This window comes from Podarcis raffonei, chromosome Z (genome assembly GCF_027172205.1).
Source record: "Podarcis raffonei isolate rPodRaf1 chromosome Z, rPodRaf1.pri, whole genome shotgun sequence".
Classification (NCBI taxonomy): Eukaryota; Metazoa; Chordata; class Lepidosauria; order Squamata; family Lacertidae; genus Podarcis; species Podarcis raffonei.
The window spans coordinates 15,415,610-15,432,461 of NC_070621.1; the positions used below are offsets into that span (position 1 = coordinate 15,415,610).

At 46.7% G+C, this 16,852-nt stretch overlaps 1 protein-coding gene across 1 annotated transcript in view; it reads left to right on the forward strand.

Annotated features, from left to right (window-relative positions):
* DDX31 (DEAD-box helicase 31) overlaps nt 1-16,852 on the forward strand; it is a 66,306-nt gene that overhangs the window by 1,141 nt on the left and 48,313 nt on the right. Inside the window, exons 2-13 of the mRNA XM_053373164.1 lie at nt 1,581-1,828; nt 2,356-2,431; nt 4,046-4,089; nt 5,522-5,592; nt 6,884-6,948; nt 7,372-7,416; nt 8,893-8,934; nt 10,650-10,714; nt 12,734-12,853; nt 13,192-13,298; nt 13,900-14,141; nt 15,096-15,257. Of these exons, the coding sequence (XP_053229139.1) occupies nt 1,581-1,828; nt 2,356-2,431; nt 4,046-4,089; nt 5,522-5,592; nt 6,884-6,948; nt 7,372-7,416; nt 8,893-8,934; nt 10,650-10,714; nt 12,734-12,853; nt 13,192-13,298; nt 13,900-14,141; nt 15,096-15,257 (1,287 nt within the window). The remainder of the gene's footprint in view (nt 1-1,580; nt 1,829-2,355; nt 2,432-4,045; nt 4,090-5,521; nt 5,593-6,883; nt 6,949-7,371; nt 7,417-8,892; nt 8,935-10,649; nt 10,715-12,733; nt 12,854-13,191; nt 13,299-13,899; nt 14,142-15,095; nt 15,258-16,852) is intronic.

A 16,852-nucleotide genomic window follows, 5' to 3' on the forward strand; every position in this document is an offset into this window, starting at 1 on the left:
TTGTGGTGTAGTGCTTTGAGGTGTTGGACTAGACCTGGAAGACCAGGTTCAAATCTCTTCTTCTATGGCTTGGGAGCCAGTCACTGCCTCTTGGCCTAACTAACCTACCTCACAGCATTGTTGTGGGGATTAAACAAGGAGGAAGAGAATCATGTACACCACCTTGGAGAAAAAAGATAGGATATAAATGCAGCAAATAAATTATTTGCATATCTTAAGTAAATAAGAGACGTGATTTTGTAAAATATGTACAAGTTTTGTTAACCGATATAGAACATAGGGTCATGGAATCATAGTTGGGAGTTCAAGGGTCATCTGGTCCAACATCCTGCAGTGCAAGATTTTGTTCTGTACATAATATCAGCAGTCATGTTGCATGAAACTAAGGTTTTTTTCATCAAAAATGATTTCATATCACAGAAAAAGACTAGAAAAGAATCTGCCAAATTAAAAATATTTTGTTTGCATATGTCATAATCCTTTTGTGGCCATGTTTATTATAACGTGGTGCCTGAAAAGCTAGAAGTAATTTGGGGCTTTACTGTCCTCTGATAGGTCCTGGCAATGCCCCCAAACTAGGAGAGCTTTGAGTGGCAATAACATAATTAATAAATTTTCCCTCTCCATTATACTGCTGAAATATAATTAAGATTTTTAGGGAGCGGGGGCATGGATTTTTATGTGGCAGGATTGTGAAGTTAGTTTAAGTTCCGGTACTTAAGACAAATTCCTGAGCACCAAATTAATTTTATGCCTTTTGTATCAGGCTCTGGTTGGTGAATTTCAGGGTTTGCGTAAAAAAGAAAATGAAAAAGCCCTGCAGAAGTCTGCCCACCCTTGGTTTAAGTGAGCCAGATTCAGTATCTATAACAACACAACAGTAGAAGAGCTGTGCTCAATCAGGGTAGTCCAGCATCCCAGTCTCACAGTGGCCTACCAAGACACCCCAATGGGAAGCCTGCAAGCAGGGCCTGAGCACAAAAAGCAACACCAGGGGTTAGCAAACTTTTTCAGCAGGGGACTGGTCCACTGTCCCTCAGACCTTGGGGGGGGGCAGACTATATTTTGGAAAAAATATATGAATTCCTATGCCCCACAAATAACCCAGAGATGCATTTTAATTAAAAGCACACATTCTACACATGTAAAAACACCAGGCAGACCCCACAAATAACCCAGAGATACATTTTAAATAAAAGGACACATTCTACTCATGTAAAAACATGCTGATTCCCGGACCGTCCGTGGACCGGATTTAGAAGGCGAATGGGCCGGATCCGGCCCCTGGCCCTTAGTTTGCCTACCCATGAGCAACACTTTCCCTACTTGTGATTCCCAGCAACTGGTATTTGGAAGTATATTGCTTCAGACACTGGTTTGAAGTTGTTGGTTTGCAACTAACCATACTTTCCATGAACCATGGTTTGTCAGTCCAAATGCCATGACAAATATGCTTAAGCAAAATCTTCTGAGTGCCAAGTCCCAGCCGCATGGGAGGTGGGAACCACACAAGCCTAGGCTCATTCCGACAATTGTTGCTGAATCTGTCCCCCTGTTCCATCTTGTTTTTCTTCCTTAAGTCTGGGCAGATAAAATTTGAATGCCCCCAGGAAGGGAATCCACTAAAGCGGAAGCCAGCTCCACCTTCGCCCCAAACCAGGAGACTTCAGAAGAAAGCTAAAAGTGGCATCAAAGAAACAGGGTTGCCAAAGTTTCCTTCACAGAAGCCTTTAACTGATGCAAAGGACAGTGACGCCAGCGGTAACAGACCCTTTGTTAAGACTTCCTGCCTCTTCAAAAACAACCCTGAAATTCCAGACATTCAGAGGTACTTATTTTTAATCCCGCTTTTCTGATAAAATGTGGGTAACCAAAGGGAGGGAAAACTTCATGCCGAGGTGCAAAATGTGGCCCTCCAGGCCTGTCTGTTTGGCCCTAGGAGTTTCATGTAGACCACCCTCCCTAGCCACACCCTCTTTTCTTAGGCCACACCCTTAACTAGTCTTTCTTCACAGCCCCCTTTGATGCTTTTGCCAGGCTTGATTGTGATAACTACTCTTGCTTGTCTGGATAGAAAGGGATGTGTGAGTGTGTTTAGAAGTAGCCTACAAAGGTTAACATAACAACAACAATAAAAATAATAATAATACATGAATTGCTCTGCCTACTTTTGCCTCTGACCCTGCCCTACCAAAGTGGCCCTTGCCATTGTGGCCCTTGCCACAAATGCATATGTTAGTCCCAGGTTTGGTGTACCTCTAGCACACTGGAAGCGCTCTCCCTTCTACAGAGTTGGAACCATCCTTTCTAGCCATGTTTCAAGGTTGCGACTTAATAAATTAATTCCTTCTACAGAACATCAGTGAAACAAGTGCAGGAGAAAGTTTTCACTTCAGACTCCTTTGATCAGCTGGGCCTCCATCCCCATTTGGTGAGTACTTCATTTCTTTGTGCTATGTCTCAGTAGGTGTAGGAGTAGTTAATGATATTTATTAAATGCCTTTCCTCAAAGATCCAGTACAACTTTACAAAAGTTCCTGTTCAGTTCCCAGCATACAGCACTAAAGCATTATTTATAATGTCCGCAATACTATTTTGGTGTGCAGAGGGGCCAGCTGCCTCATTTAGAATTGTTGTTGTTGTGCTAAATTAAATTTTTATACCACCCTGTATCCATAGCTGTCAACGTTTCCCTTTTTAAAAGGGAAATTCCCTTATAGGATTCCTCGCAAGAAAAGGGAAAAGTTGACAACTGTGCCTGTATCTGAAGATCAAAGGTGGATACTATGTTTTATCTGGTCTAGGGATTGGGAATCTGAAGTCCTCCAGAGGTTGCTGCGCTCCCACAATCTCTGACCATTGGCTCTGCTGACTGTGGCTGAAGGGAGTTGGAATCCACTAAATATATGAGGAGCCACAGATTCCCCAGCTGTATCACACTTTACCCTGTGGGGTGGGTTAGCTGGACCTTTCCCCGCCTCTGTTCCCCAGAATTAGATCATTATCATCATCGAATTAGAAGGGACCTTGGAGATCTACTCTAACTCTTTGCTTAATGCAGGATCAGAATTGCAGGATGCAGCATCTACAGCAGAAGTGGGGAGCCTTTGTCCCATGGGCCAAATTTTCCCATATGTTACTCCTTTAGTACAAAGTGGCTTGCATTGAAACTGCAGCTAAAACAAAAAGGGGTACTAAGCTCATTTTTAACAATGCCTTCTATGAAAACTTTGGCAGGTAGATGGGATGCCCCCCCCCGGCCCTCCGTCAATCATCTGAAGTTATTAGGGATTTGGGGGGGGCTGGAACTCACTGGAACTGAGTTCTGCCACCTCTTTGTAGCATACTGGCTGCTGTGTCAGAGGTTTCAGGCTGCATGCAGCTCATCGCTTTGTGTCAGAGGCGCATTGGTGTTGATTGGGCAAAGAAGCATTTTTTAGGCTCCCACCCACCTGCCATAGTTGGCCCACAGATGTGGAGGCAGTCAAAATATCTGGTCCTGTAGGCCTAAAAGTTTCCCTCTCCCTGGAGAGATGGCCATCCAGCTTTTGATTATATATATCCAGCAAATGAGAGCCCACAACCTCCTGAGGGAGTCTTTTCTTAAACAGCTATTACACTCAGGGGTCAGCAAACTTTTTCAGCAGGGGACCAGTCCACTGTCTCTCAGACCTTGTGGGGGACCAGACTATATTTTGGAAAAAATATATGAATTCCTATGCTCCCAAATAACCCAGAGATGCATTTTAAATAAAAGGACACATTCTACTCATGTAAAAACACGCTGATTCCTGTACTGTCCATGGGCCAGATTTAGAAGGTGATTGGGCGAGATCCGACACCCGGGCCTTAGTTTACCTACCCATGCTTGAGAAGTTTTCCCCTGATGTTGACTGTTCCCGTTAAAATACTTGTTGCTTTTTCTTCATTCTCCTCTCTGTTTTAACATTTTTGACATGATACTGGTTTGGCTATTTCTGTCCTATTCTAGGATCAAACATGTTATGCCCTAAATGTTTTATTTTTGTCTCTGCCTCCCCACCAGGTTTCAACCCTAATCTCTGTCTTAAAAATATCTAGCATGACCAGGTAAGTATGTGGGTGTGTAATTATTGCATGAATAGAAGTTTTTATTGTAAGTTTCCTAGAGACTGCCCTTGGTTTGATGACCTAACAAGTCAATTAATCAAATTTATTTTTGTTTGGAGAAAAGGCAGATTGGAAGAGACATGATAAATATGTAATTCTACATGGTGTGGAGGAAGTGAATCTCGTGATACTAGAAGTCGGGGATATCCAGTGAATGTTAGTTTTGGATGGCTGGCAAACTCTTCTTAAGATTTAGTCCCAAAGCCTGGGTACAGCACTGAGAAGGTCTTGTCCTAGGTCCCAACAGGGTGTGTTCCTGGGGATGTTGGGACACACAGGAGGAGCTTGGGAAACGGTCTCAATAGGCAGGCGCATGGTCCTTTGGACATCCCAGTTACAAACAATAACGGCCTTTAGAAGTCATCACCAGCACTTTGGGTTGGTGTAGGAAGCAAACAGGAAGCCAGTTTAGCTGTTTCCATAAGGGAGTTGCATGCTACCCATTAACAGCTTAGTCACAGCAATTGGGACCCTTTCTAATTTCCAGACTGGAGGTTCCCACTGCTGCACCACAGTATTTAAAGGTAGAGGTAAAGGGACCCCTGACCATTAGGTCCAGTCGTGACCAACTCTGGGGTTGCGGCGCTCATCTCACTGTTTTGGCCGAGGGACAGCTTCTGGGTCATGTGGCCAGCATGACTAAGCCACTTCTGGCGAACCAGAGCAGTGCACGGAAACGCCATTTACCTTCCCGCCGGAGCAGTCCCTATTTAGCAACTTGCACTCTGACGTGCTTTCGAACTGCTAGGTTGGCAGGAGCAGGGACAGGGCAACGGGAGCTCACCCCGTTGTGGGGATTCAAATGGCCGACCTTCTGATCGGCAAGTCCTAGGCTCTGTGGTTTAACCCACAGTGCCACCCGTGTCCCTCAACCACAGTATTTAGTTAACCTATTATTATTTTAACAGATGTTAGTTACTTAACCAACTATTATGTATTGTGGGGGATTAGACTAGATCAGGCACGGGCAAACTGAGCCCTCCAGATGTTTTGGGACTACAACTCCCATCATCCTTAGCTAACAGGACCACTGGTCAGGGATGATGGGAATTGTAGTCTCAAAACATCTGGAGGGCCGAGTTTGCCTATGCCTGGACTAGATGGATTTTGTGGTCCCTTACAGCTCTACAGTTCTAGGATTTTATTATTTAACTATTAACTGACAATTCCTTGACAGAGTGACTATTATCTCATTGACTATTATCTAACTATTAATTAGCCATCATCTAACAGATTGAACCAGCATCTTTCTAGCTTACACTAATGACCAGCCAGCACTGTTAGGTGAACTAGCAACTGTTACATTCTTAATACTTTGACCTAAAATATAACGCGTCTTGTTTTTTCTTAACTTCTCCTTTTGTTGCAAAAGTGTTCAGAAGCAAACTATTCCCATACTATTGCAAGGAAAAGATGCGCTGGTGAGATCGCAGACAGGTTCTGGTAAGTGTGGGGGAGGGGTTGTGTGTGTATATGTAGGCTGCTTGTTTGGGCTTTGCTTTAAAAGGGGGCCTACAAATAATTTTAAATACAGTCATACCTCGGGTTACAGCCGCTTTAGGTTGCGTTTTTTCGGGTTGTGGGCTGCCGAAACCCAGAAATACTGGAATGGGTTACTTCCGGGTTTTGGAAGTCGCACATGTACAGAAGCACTAAATCGCGCTTTGCGCATGCGCAGAAGCGCCGAATCGCAACCCGCGCATGGGCAGACGCGGGTTGCGAACGTTGTGGGTTGCGAACGTGCATCCCACGCTGATCACGTTCGCAACTCAAGCATCCACTGTATAGTATAAATGAGTAGTAGGTGACCTTTGACCCTCCAGATGCTAGGCAGGGACTATTAGAGTTGTCTTTCAGCAACACATGGAGGGGTCAAAGATTCCCTGCACCTGGTGTAAAGTGACCCTTTGGTTGTACTGCATTATGTGATGGTCAGTTGTGTGGGCACTCTGTTGTCTCAGGGATCTGACAGAAGTAGGGCAGTTGATTGATTCTGGCCCACCATGGGGAAAGAACAGTGGTGATGTCATTAGCAAGCAAGCAAGCAAGCTCTGTGCTAGATTTGGGAAGCCACCTTTGATATGGCGTGTCAATGGCTAAATGTCTGGTGCAGGGACAGGGAACTTGCTGCTGCTGTCAGTTCTAGCCAGCATGGCCAGGGAAGATGGAAGCTAGAGTGCAACAGCATCATAGTTCTGTTGAGTCAATCCCATATGTTCCCACTCAACCACTTCAATCACTGGAACTGGCAATGTTACAGGTGCCACAAAATACTTGTTCTGCACTTGTAAGGAATCAATCTTGTTGTGTGGTGGCACCACCTGAGAGATAGATGGATGCAAAAGATGGAAGAATGCCTCTTATTTAGAAAAGACATTCCTCTCTTGAGAGATAGATGAATGCAAATGGTGGAAGAATTCCTCTTATTTAGAAGAGACATTCCCGAGAGAGACAGAGAGAAACGGGGGGAGGCTGTGGAACCTGTTTCCCTCTATGCATTGTTGGACTCCCAACTCCCATCAGCCCCAGCCAGGATGGCCAACAGACTGAGGATGATGGGAACTGTAGTCTGGCAACATCCAGAGGGTTCCCCACTCCTAATCTGAAGAATGAGGAGATATGTGAAATTGGTCTTTTATAAAGGCCTATGCTCTGGGTGTAGAAGGCAACTGTGCCTTACTCCACACACAGTTTTGCTTATGACTGTTAAAATCTAATATCTTTTCTCTCGAAGGTAAAACTCTGGCCTATGGAATCCCTCTAGTACAGGCCTTGCAAAGAGCAGAGCCGAAAATAAAGGTGAGTGTGTTGAAATGGGCTTTCTCTCTCTCCACCTTGTAAAAAAGAATAGCCAGTTTTCTCAACCACTTCATATTTATCAGTAATTCTCACAACAACCTTGGATGATGTCTTTAAGGCAGAGAGCATCTCCCCCACCAGGACCAAGGACTGCTGTTTTTGCGCCTTTCACTTATGGGAGGATGCTATGAAGGTTGAGTTCATTGGCATGACTTGTGGCTCCCTCAGAGATTTTCTGATAGTCCCTAAAAAAGCTCTTCTGGAAGCACCATGTGAGAAAAGAGAGAGATCCAAGCAGACTCTGGCACTGCGGGGAATTGTGGCATGCTGGGTCGGTCGAAGATGACAAGGGCTCTTTCCCTTCTATCTCGCGTTCCTCTGTGTCCAATGTTGCCACTTACCCTATGCCTCTTGTTTCCATAGCGTAGTGATGGTCCATATGCTCTCGTACTGGTCCCAACCAGGGAGGTAAGTTGCTGGGCATTTGTGGTTAACTCCTAACCACACCGGTTTCATGGTTAGTAATGTTGCTAGGGGGGCAGCAGGCAGCCTTCAACCTATTTGCATGTGGGTAACAAGGAGAGAGGCATAGAGAGAGGGAAGGGGTGGTTGAAAGGGGGGAAGGAGGGAGAGAGAAGGGGTGGTGAGGAGAAGGGGAGGGAAGAAAAAGAAGGGTGGTAGAGCGCTTGCTCTGCATTCAGAAGATCTCAGGTTCCATACCCAACAGGTCCTGGTAGGACTGGGAAGGATTCCCTGCCTGAAACCCTGAGGAGCTGCTGCCAGCCAGTGTAGACAGTGTTGAGCTAGCTGGACCCACTGGCCTGACTGGGTATACCACTGGAAGGAGTGCAGAAAACAGAAATGCCATGGTGCATCTGCACTAGTGAAACCGAATACCTTCAGTGGCCCCACCTGCAATAAAACATGTCTCTCTCATATTGGCCTCTACAGCCATAGCAGACGCCGTAACTCTCCAATGGTTTGACTTTACCCCCTATGGCACATTCTTCCACTGTCTCTTGAGACAGACAAATGCAAACCACAACAATAGCAAGAGAGCCGATGGCTTTCAACCATTTTGAGTCCATGGCTGCCTTGACCAACTCCATTCCTTCTGTGGCACCCTGTGCGGGTCAGGAGCCCAGTTATGTCACCCCTTGCGTTCAGAGCTGTCGGCCTCTCGCCCTTTTTCGAACACCCTCCTTTGTGGAGTGTTCCCTCAGCCTCTTTTCTTCTCTATTCTCGGGAGTCCTCCGGGCAGCTACTGTTACCGCCCTTGATCTCTGAGCTCCCCACCCCCTCCACCCCAAGGAGAGGTACCTCCTCACACTACCCCACAACGACCTGGGAAGAAGATGCTCACAGCCTTAGTGGCCCATCAGAGATTGACCAAAGGTTAACATGGGCCCAGCACCTTACCTTGGGTGGCAGCAGTGGGTGCTGCTGGGCCTGGCGGAAAGGCTCCCTTTCAGCACCAGGCACTCAGCTCCCAGGCAGGCCATGCACACAGCAAGAACAATAAAGACCAGTGCAGCACCTGCCTGCCTGCTTGCCCGGCCTCCCACTTGTCTCTTCATTCCCAACAGCAAGGCTGGTGGCTGGCTGGGTTCCCTCACCCGCTTGCTTACTCTGAGGCCACTTCAGCTCCTGGCAACCAGCACCCCCTGGCCAGCCCCAGAGGCACCATTCACTTAGGGAGCTTGTAGCCAGGGCTGCTGCAACAAACAGCTGTGCAAGGCAGAGATGAGAGGGCATCGAGGGAGGGAAGGAAAGAGGGTCAGAGGCCAGTGTTGCCCAAGACACCCCTGGGCATCATTCAAGGCACCCCAGGGTGCCACAGCACACTGGTTGAAAACCACTGGTTTATGCCAAAGGAGAATGGTGTTTTAATGCAAATTTTGTGTGAATGTGTATTAATTTGGTTTAATCCCTTCTTTTCTCCAGCTAGCTCTGCAGAGCTTTGAAACTGTCCAGAAACTGTTAAAGGTAAAGATTTACTTTTGGGGAAGTAGGAGTCATTTTAAGTTCTGTGTTGTTCAACTTTTGATTTCCTGATGTTGGACTGTAACTCCCATCATCTCCAGCCAGCTTAGCCCAATATTTAGGGATGATGGAAGCTGTGGTCCACAGGTGTCATGAGACCCGTGGTTGAACATACTGTTTAGAGAAGGAGATACGAGATAATTAGAGAGAAGTTTGGGGTGCAGAGAGGTAGCCAGAGGTTCCTCAATCTTCTTCAGCTTTCCCCGTCTGTCTTGGGATGGGGGATTCTGAATGGTCAAATTCAGCATACATTGGCCATGCTTGCCCAACAGAATGTAAAGTTTAGCAGTGGTTCTGATACTGTACAGCCTTTGTATAGCACTGTATTAAAATATACGATAATGGGTGCATGTGTCTCTCTGTACCTACAATAGTTCCCTGGTCACTTGGAGACAAATGCATGCTTGCCGTAGGTGATCAGCTGTGCTGTTTGGGGGTGAGGGGTGCATGTTCATGTAACATTAAGCCATTGTTTAGCATTACTTCCTTACAAGACCAACATCATGGACAAAGGTGGGATCCTGTCCGCATTGACTTGTCCGCTAAATAATGGTGGCTGGTGCCCATTGGGACTAGTGGGAAAGAAGGCAGGGACCCCATTCTAGTTTTGATCCCATCCTTCTCCCTGCTAAGTTCTGAAAGGGCAAAACTAAGACCCAGGAGGAGGAAGCTGACAGGCTAGATGAAAATAAGAAGGCCGGCAGTGAGGGCTGGCAGGAGGAAGATTGCAGAGGTGGGGCTTGAATTAGTTTGCTCTGCCTGTCTTAGGCTCTGTCTCTGCCTACAGTTGGTCTCCCTGCCTTCCACCCTACCATTCCCATCAGCCACCACTGCCTGGCTCTTTACGTCTCTGTGTGTACTGGCCATGCCTCCTGATAGAAAGGAGCACATGTTAGATCAGTGACATACAGAGATACAGCAGAGACACTCCATTGTGGATAAGTGCCTTGCGCTTATGTTATTCTACAAGGGGCAACACTAGAGGCAGAAGCTGACAGCCAGGGCCACCACCCCTGGACGGGTTGTAAGGGAGAAGACAAGCAGGGGTGGACTGTCTGGGAGCAGACTGAGGTTAGTGAGGCATTGCCCCATTCATCCTAATGGGCCAGTCTCCACTGCTTTGAAATAACCCCTGAGGATTCTGGAGCACGTTCTAGGGCACCCACTTGATTCACATCACATCCTGGCCTGTGCCCCTTCTATCTTAAGCTGTGTGAACTGAGGGGGCTTGCTAGAACATATCCAACTCTCCCCTAAGCTTTGCGGATGGCATGTGGATTATATATAGAGAGCAAGTGGGGTGGGGGGTGTTTGACCCTCCAGATGTTCCTGTACTACAGCCCCCATTATCTTTGGCCAGGCTTGCTGGGGCTGATGGGAGTTGTAGTTCATCAGCAGCAGGAGGGCCAAAGGTTCCCCACACCTGATAATAGAGTCAAAAGGAACTTCAGAGATCACGTGGTCTCCTGGTCAATGCAGGAATCAGTGCAAGAAGACCACTAGGGTGTTGCTGGACTGTTTTTGTTTTCGAAGGAAAGCCTTTCTGCTTCCTGTCGCTCATTGTCGAGCTCCCTGCCTTTGCAACTTGGTTTGAAATGTGAGTGCACCACTTTCTCACTTATCCACCACTCTTCCTTCCTCCCCCCTCCTCCATTTAGCCCTTTACCCGGATTGTTCCTGGCGTGTTGATGGGAGGAGAGAAGAAAAAGTCTGAGAAAGCCAGGTAGGACATCACTTTCATAAAACCTGTAGGGGTTATTTTTTTTTTTAGTTCACTCTTTCTCCTCCAGTCCCTTTCATCTGTCACTCTCTCTCTCCCAGGGTGCCTTTTTTTTATTAGTGGGGAGAGAGTGACTTTGGATCAGGCTGTGAGTACCCCCCACTGTGGATCTTACAAAAAACGGACAGCTGAGCCAGCAGGAAGTGTGTTCATCTTTCTCTCTCTGGTTGTAAAATGTTGATGAGCTTCTTTAGCCTGTGATCCCAGTCGGTGTGTGTAAGATTCTTTCTCTACTCTTCTCCGCTCCCCTCACCCCCAAAAAGATCTGCTGTTCCATCCAGGTCTCTTGCAAGCTCTTCTGTTTGCTCAACTGATGGGACAGGGAAGGACCATAGCTCAGTGTCAGAGAATCTGTTTGGCATGCAGAAGCTCCTTTCTTCAGTCTGCAGGTTGGACTGGGAATGTTCTCAGTGTCTGATACTGAGCTAGATGAACCCAATTGTCTGACTCTGTATAAGGCAACTTCTTATGACAAGAACTGGGATCTTGGAAGTTATTTTTTAGAGGAAAGGACTGTGGCTCAGTGGTATAGCATCTGTTTTGCATACAGGTAGTCCCCCGTTCAATCCCTAGCATCTCCAGGTATGGTTGGGAATGTGCCCTGCCTGAAACTCTAGATGATGCTCAGCTAGAAGGACCAATTGTCTGACATGTTTGGAACCATGTCATGCTTTTTTAAGAGGGAAGGACTGCACCAACAGTGCTAGAGCATCTGTTTGCATGCAGAAGGTCCCAGGTTCAAACCAGATGGGTTTGGGGATGACCCCTGCTTGAAATTTTTGAGAACTGCTGCCAATCAACGAAGACAATACTGTGCTTGAACCAGTGATTTGGCCTCTGTATAAGGCAGCTTCCTATGTTGCCATTTTGCAGTAAGAAAGTGTGTGTGTGTTCTTAAGAGTCAGAAAAGGGTAGCGTAGATTATGTGTCTGGAACTACCTTGGGATTCCACTCCCATTGGGCCCTTCAAGCATGACTAATGGTCAAGGATGACAGGAGCTCTTGCACAGCAACATCCAGGGGATCACCATGTTGGGTATCCTTGCCTTAGATCTTCTGGGGAAATTCTGCTTGTGCAGAATTCTATGAATATCACAGGGCGCTGAACAAGAAGCAGCCACCCCTGTACAGACACCCTTCCCTCTGCCATTTGTGAAGCAACAGCCATGAGCTGCTTCAGACATCTTGTGAAGACTAATCTATATCCTGACCCATAAGATTGGACCCCTTTAAAGTTTATCTTGAGTTCCTTGTTTTTAAATTTGTTTTTACATGCTTTCATGCTACTGTTTTACTGATTTATGTCAATTTTTTCTTTCAACCATGATGTTTGCTATCTTTATGCTGTGTTCTACTTAGAGGCTCTTTGGGTGGGGGGTTCCCATGTTTGGAAAATGGGAGAGTTACCTGTTCTGGATGGGGTTGTGCTCCCTCTGAAGGACTAAGTTCATGGTTTGGACAGGGGTAGCCTCACCGCTATAGTCCATGCACCAGGAACCTTGAACCTAGATTACTGTAATGCGTTCTATGTGGGGTTGCTCTTGGATCTGATTCGGTAGCTTCATCTGCTGCTGAATGCTGCAGCCACATTGCTGATGGGAGTTTTGGGTCAAGAACATGTGACACTAGTATTAAAAAAGCTGCACGGGCTGCCTACCTGCTACTGAGCCAGGATCAAGGTTCCTGTTTTGATTTACAAAGTCCTGAACAACTTGGGTCCAGGATACCTCAAGGATTCTGGTTTGGAAGCAGAACTGAAGCTGGCTTGACTCACCTGTGATATGAAATCCATGAACCTTGGCAAACAAAGAGGTTCAGTGTTTTGTATGTGTCAGGATTAGAGATCACAAAGGGAGGGAGGAGCTTATGAACGAGGTGTGATCTTTTGTTAACAGTTAGCCTGTTTTACACATGTGTTCAATCACTCCTCTTCTATTTATTTATTTTTTTAATTTAAAATAGATTACGCAAAGGAATAAACATTCTAATTGCCACTCCTGGCCGCCTGGTGGACCATATCAACTCCACCAAATGCATTCACTTCCGCCACATCCAGTGGCTGATCCTGGATGAGGCAGACAGGTAAGCAGTCCTGGCTGCATCCTCAGTTGTTGGAAGTAGCTGCCCATGAGGGAGGTGGGATCTTTGAGACAACACACAGCAGGTAAGAACATTGGAAGCTGCCTTATATGGAGTCTGTCTAGCTCAGCACTGTCTACACTGACTGGGGGTGGCTCTCCAGGGTTTCCCCCCAGCCCTTCCTGGCAGGAGATGGAAGGGACCAAGCCTGGGGCCTTCTGAGGATGCTCTGCTACTGAGCTCCCATAATGCCAGGTTGCCACCATGAACCAGGAAAGTTGGATCTGTTGCTTATGCTCGTGCTGTTCCTTTCCCCCCCTTATCTCTCACCTGTGTTTCAGGATCCTGGATCTGGGTTTTGAGAAGGCAGTCACTGCAATACTGAATGCCATAAATGCTGACAGTGAGAAGCGGCAAAACGTTCTTTTGTCGGCGACGCTTACAGAAGGTAAGTGCTACATTGGGGCTCATATTTACATTGCAGCAGCCACTGTGGGAGAAGGGGCAGATGGGGAAGTTGACCAGAAAGTCATTGCTTGCAGGGAACTTCTTCCCCCACCCCTACCTGCACCCACGCAAGAGACCTAACTGGGCCCCCAGCAGCTCTGGCAGGGGTGAGGGAACTTTCTTCAGCCCGAGGACTGAATTCCTTTCTGGGCAGCTTTCTAGGGGCGACATGCTAGTGGTGGGTGGAGCCAGAGGCAAAGTGTGGGCTGAGCGCAAATGTAAATTTTACCTTTTTAGAATACACTAGCTTCTACACACACACATGATCAGAGTTCAAGGATACATCCCAGCCAGGCTAAAGCACTCAAGAAGGGTATGGAGCAGAGCCAGTGAAGGCTGTGGTCTGGGGAGAGTTCCAAGGGCCAGACAGAGGCCTAGAGGGCCACATTTGTTCCTGGCCCTGAGGTTTCCCACCCCTGAGATACAGTTTTCAACCAGTGTCTCATTAATATTTGCAAGCCCCTCTGGGATCCATTTCATGTTGAAGAAGAGGATAAAGAAAAAGTGATACTAAATAAATATTCCTCCCCTGCCTGAAACAGGAGTCTCGAGGTTAGCTGACATCAGCTTGCAAGATCCTGTTTACATTTCCATTGCGGAAGGATCACTGGGGTCAAACACTTCCAAGGCAGAAGCGTGTGCTAAGGAGGATGCCGGTGTCGCTCCAGTGAGCCTGGAACAAAGAGGATTTGCTGTACCGGAAAACCTCCAGCAGAATGTTGTGGTTGTCCCAAGCAAGCTAAGGCTTGTGACGCTGGCAGCATTTATCCTTGGGAAGTTGAAGGTGAGGCTCTAGTTCTGTTGGCTGACAGGTTAATGGGTGGGCCTTCCCCATATCTTTTCCTACAGTAGACTTAACATGATCCCTCTCTTAAGGGTTTGTTGTTTAGAATGTAATAACATAAGAAGTGCCTGATGGATCAAGCTAGTGACCCATCTAGCCAGCATCCTGTTCTCATGGTGGACAAAAATGAGGTGCTACCAGTGAGAAAGGACCTCCTGTGAGCAGGACCCAAGCACAAGGAGAAGCCCATCCTGTGGCTTCTATCAACCAGTATCCAAAAGCATTACTGCCTCTGACCATGGAGGCCAAACATGGTCATTGTGATTCGTAGCCACCAATAATAACCTTGTCCTCCATAAATTTGTCTCCTCCTCTTTGAAAACTACCCCAGCTGGTGGCCATTGTTACATCTTGTGAGAAAAAACTCCATAATTAGAGCACTGTGCAAAGCAGTCCTTTCTTTCGTCTGCCCTGAATCTTCCAACATCAATTTCATTGGATGTCCTTGAATTTTAGTATTACAGTGGTATCTTGAGTTCCAGACGCTTCAGGTTACAGACTCCGCTAACCCAGAAATAGTACCTTAGGTTAAGAACTTTGCGGAAGGCCCCCATTAACTAAAGTGGTACCTCAGGTTAAGAACAGTTTCAGGTTAAGAACGGACCTCCAGAATGAATTAAGTTCTTAATCTGAGGTACCACTGTATGTGGGGGGTGTGTGTGTCTTTTTCCACTTCACTTCAATCCAGCTTGGATCAGCCCTGTGGCCCATCTAGTCCAGCATCCTGTTCTCACAGTGGCCATCCGGATACCCATTATGGGAAGCCCACAAGGAGGACCTGCAGTTCCCTGCAGTTGGTATTTAGAGGCCTACTAGTAGCCACCAATAGCTTTATCTTCTGTCAATTCCACAGTACGCTCAGCCCTTGATTTGTGTCTGTTCTTATTCCCACAGTTTGAAAAATGCAACAAGATGATTGTCTTCTTCTCCAGCTGTGAGCAGGTGGAGTTTCACCACACCCTCTTCCACAAAGTCTTGGCTGCTGACCTTGAGCAGCCGTGGCTTCCTCCTTCGCCCTTGACGTTCGCACGCTTGCATGGTGACATGAAACAAGAGGTGAACTGCCCACTCTCCCAACACCCCTATTCAGGAGCCGGCCAAAATTGGCTGAAGGTTTTCAAAGGCAATCAGGAATCCTGCTTTTTCCACGTGCCATTTTTGGCAAATTGTTCTTTAAAAAGAAATGGGGCTTAGTCCTACTCAGAGTAAACTAACGGATAGCCCTGACTAAATTAGGTCTATTCTTTCAGTGGGTCTATTCTCGGATACTATCCACAGCCTAATAGTGAGTAACTAGCTTCAGTATTGACTGACTGGCAGCAACTCTCCAGGATTTCATACAAGGCACATTTCCCAGCCCTACCTGATGGTCCCTTGGGACTCTGTGCATGCAAAGCAGCTGCTCTGCCACTGAGCTGTGCTGCTTCTTGTGTGTGAGAGAAGGAGGAAATGTGAGAGCTCTTGGGTACTGGTTAGAGAGCCAAGCTAGGGCTAAGGAGACACTGGGGTTCAAATCCTCACTCATCTATGAAGTTGTCATTGGACAACTTTGGTTTTCGAAAGGACTTGAGGGGCCTCAGTGGGGTGCCTAAATAGGAAGAGGCTCTGTCACATTTCCAAGTTGTGTTGTAACTGGTACAACTTGAGAAATAAAGAAGCTGCAGTTATGTCCTCGTCTGCTCCTTCCCTGTGGCACCTGGAAATGTGCTTTTCTTGCCCTTGGAATTCCCAACCTCTCTCCAACCCGAGAGAGGCAGAGTAGGCTTCACCTAGCCTGATGCAAACCCCAGCTGTTAAGACAACCAACATACCATTCCAAAGCCAGCAGCAGAAGGAAGATCCTGTCTTTTAGGGCCCAATGTGCAATTAGACCTCTGTATCTTCCAATTAAGGGCATTAATGGAACTAAATTGTGCCTCCCATACGGCGCTGCTGGGCACAAGCTGGTCTCATCAATACGGGGTCCTTTGCTTGGGGTTTGAGGGCAGCTTGGCCTAGTTGCTTTCTTCAATGCACACTGGTGCATCTAGTTCTATCCTCTTCCATGCCTATTCTGCTCTCATTAATGATCAGCCCCCACCCCAGCTGACAGAGTTTATTTATTTTTAAAACCTCTGCACTTTAGGTGCAAAAGTGCCTTTAATATGATATGCAGATTTAGCTCTTAGGAAATTGCCTTATAATATATCGAGTGACACCATTGGTCTGTTAAGGCTTTATTGTTACTGCCAATGGACAGCATTAAATAATCAAGAACAGGTGAGGTCTCTGCAGACTGGAGGTAGCCAAATGTTCCCATCTTCAAAAGGGGGAAGGAGAAGACCCAGGTAGCTACTGACTTTTGAACTTGACATCAATACCAGGAAAGGTCCTAGAACAGTCGGTCTGTGAGCACTTAGAAAAGGATATTGTGAATACTAAGACCCAGCACAGATTTCTCAAAAACAAGTTATGCCAGACAAATCTCATTTCTTTTTTTGATGGAGTTACCAGCTTGGTGGAATTCTGTGGACATAGTATATCTTAATTTCAGTAAGGCTTTTGATAAAATCCCCCATGATATTCCTGCAAAGAAGGTGGTAAGATGTGAGTTGAATGAGGTAACTTGTTAGGTGGATTTGTAGCCAGAGCCCATACTAGCCCTTGAAGGC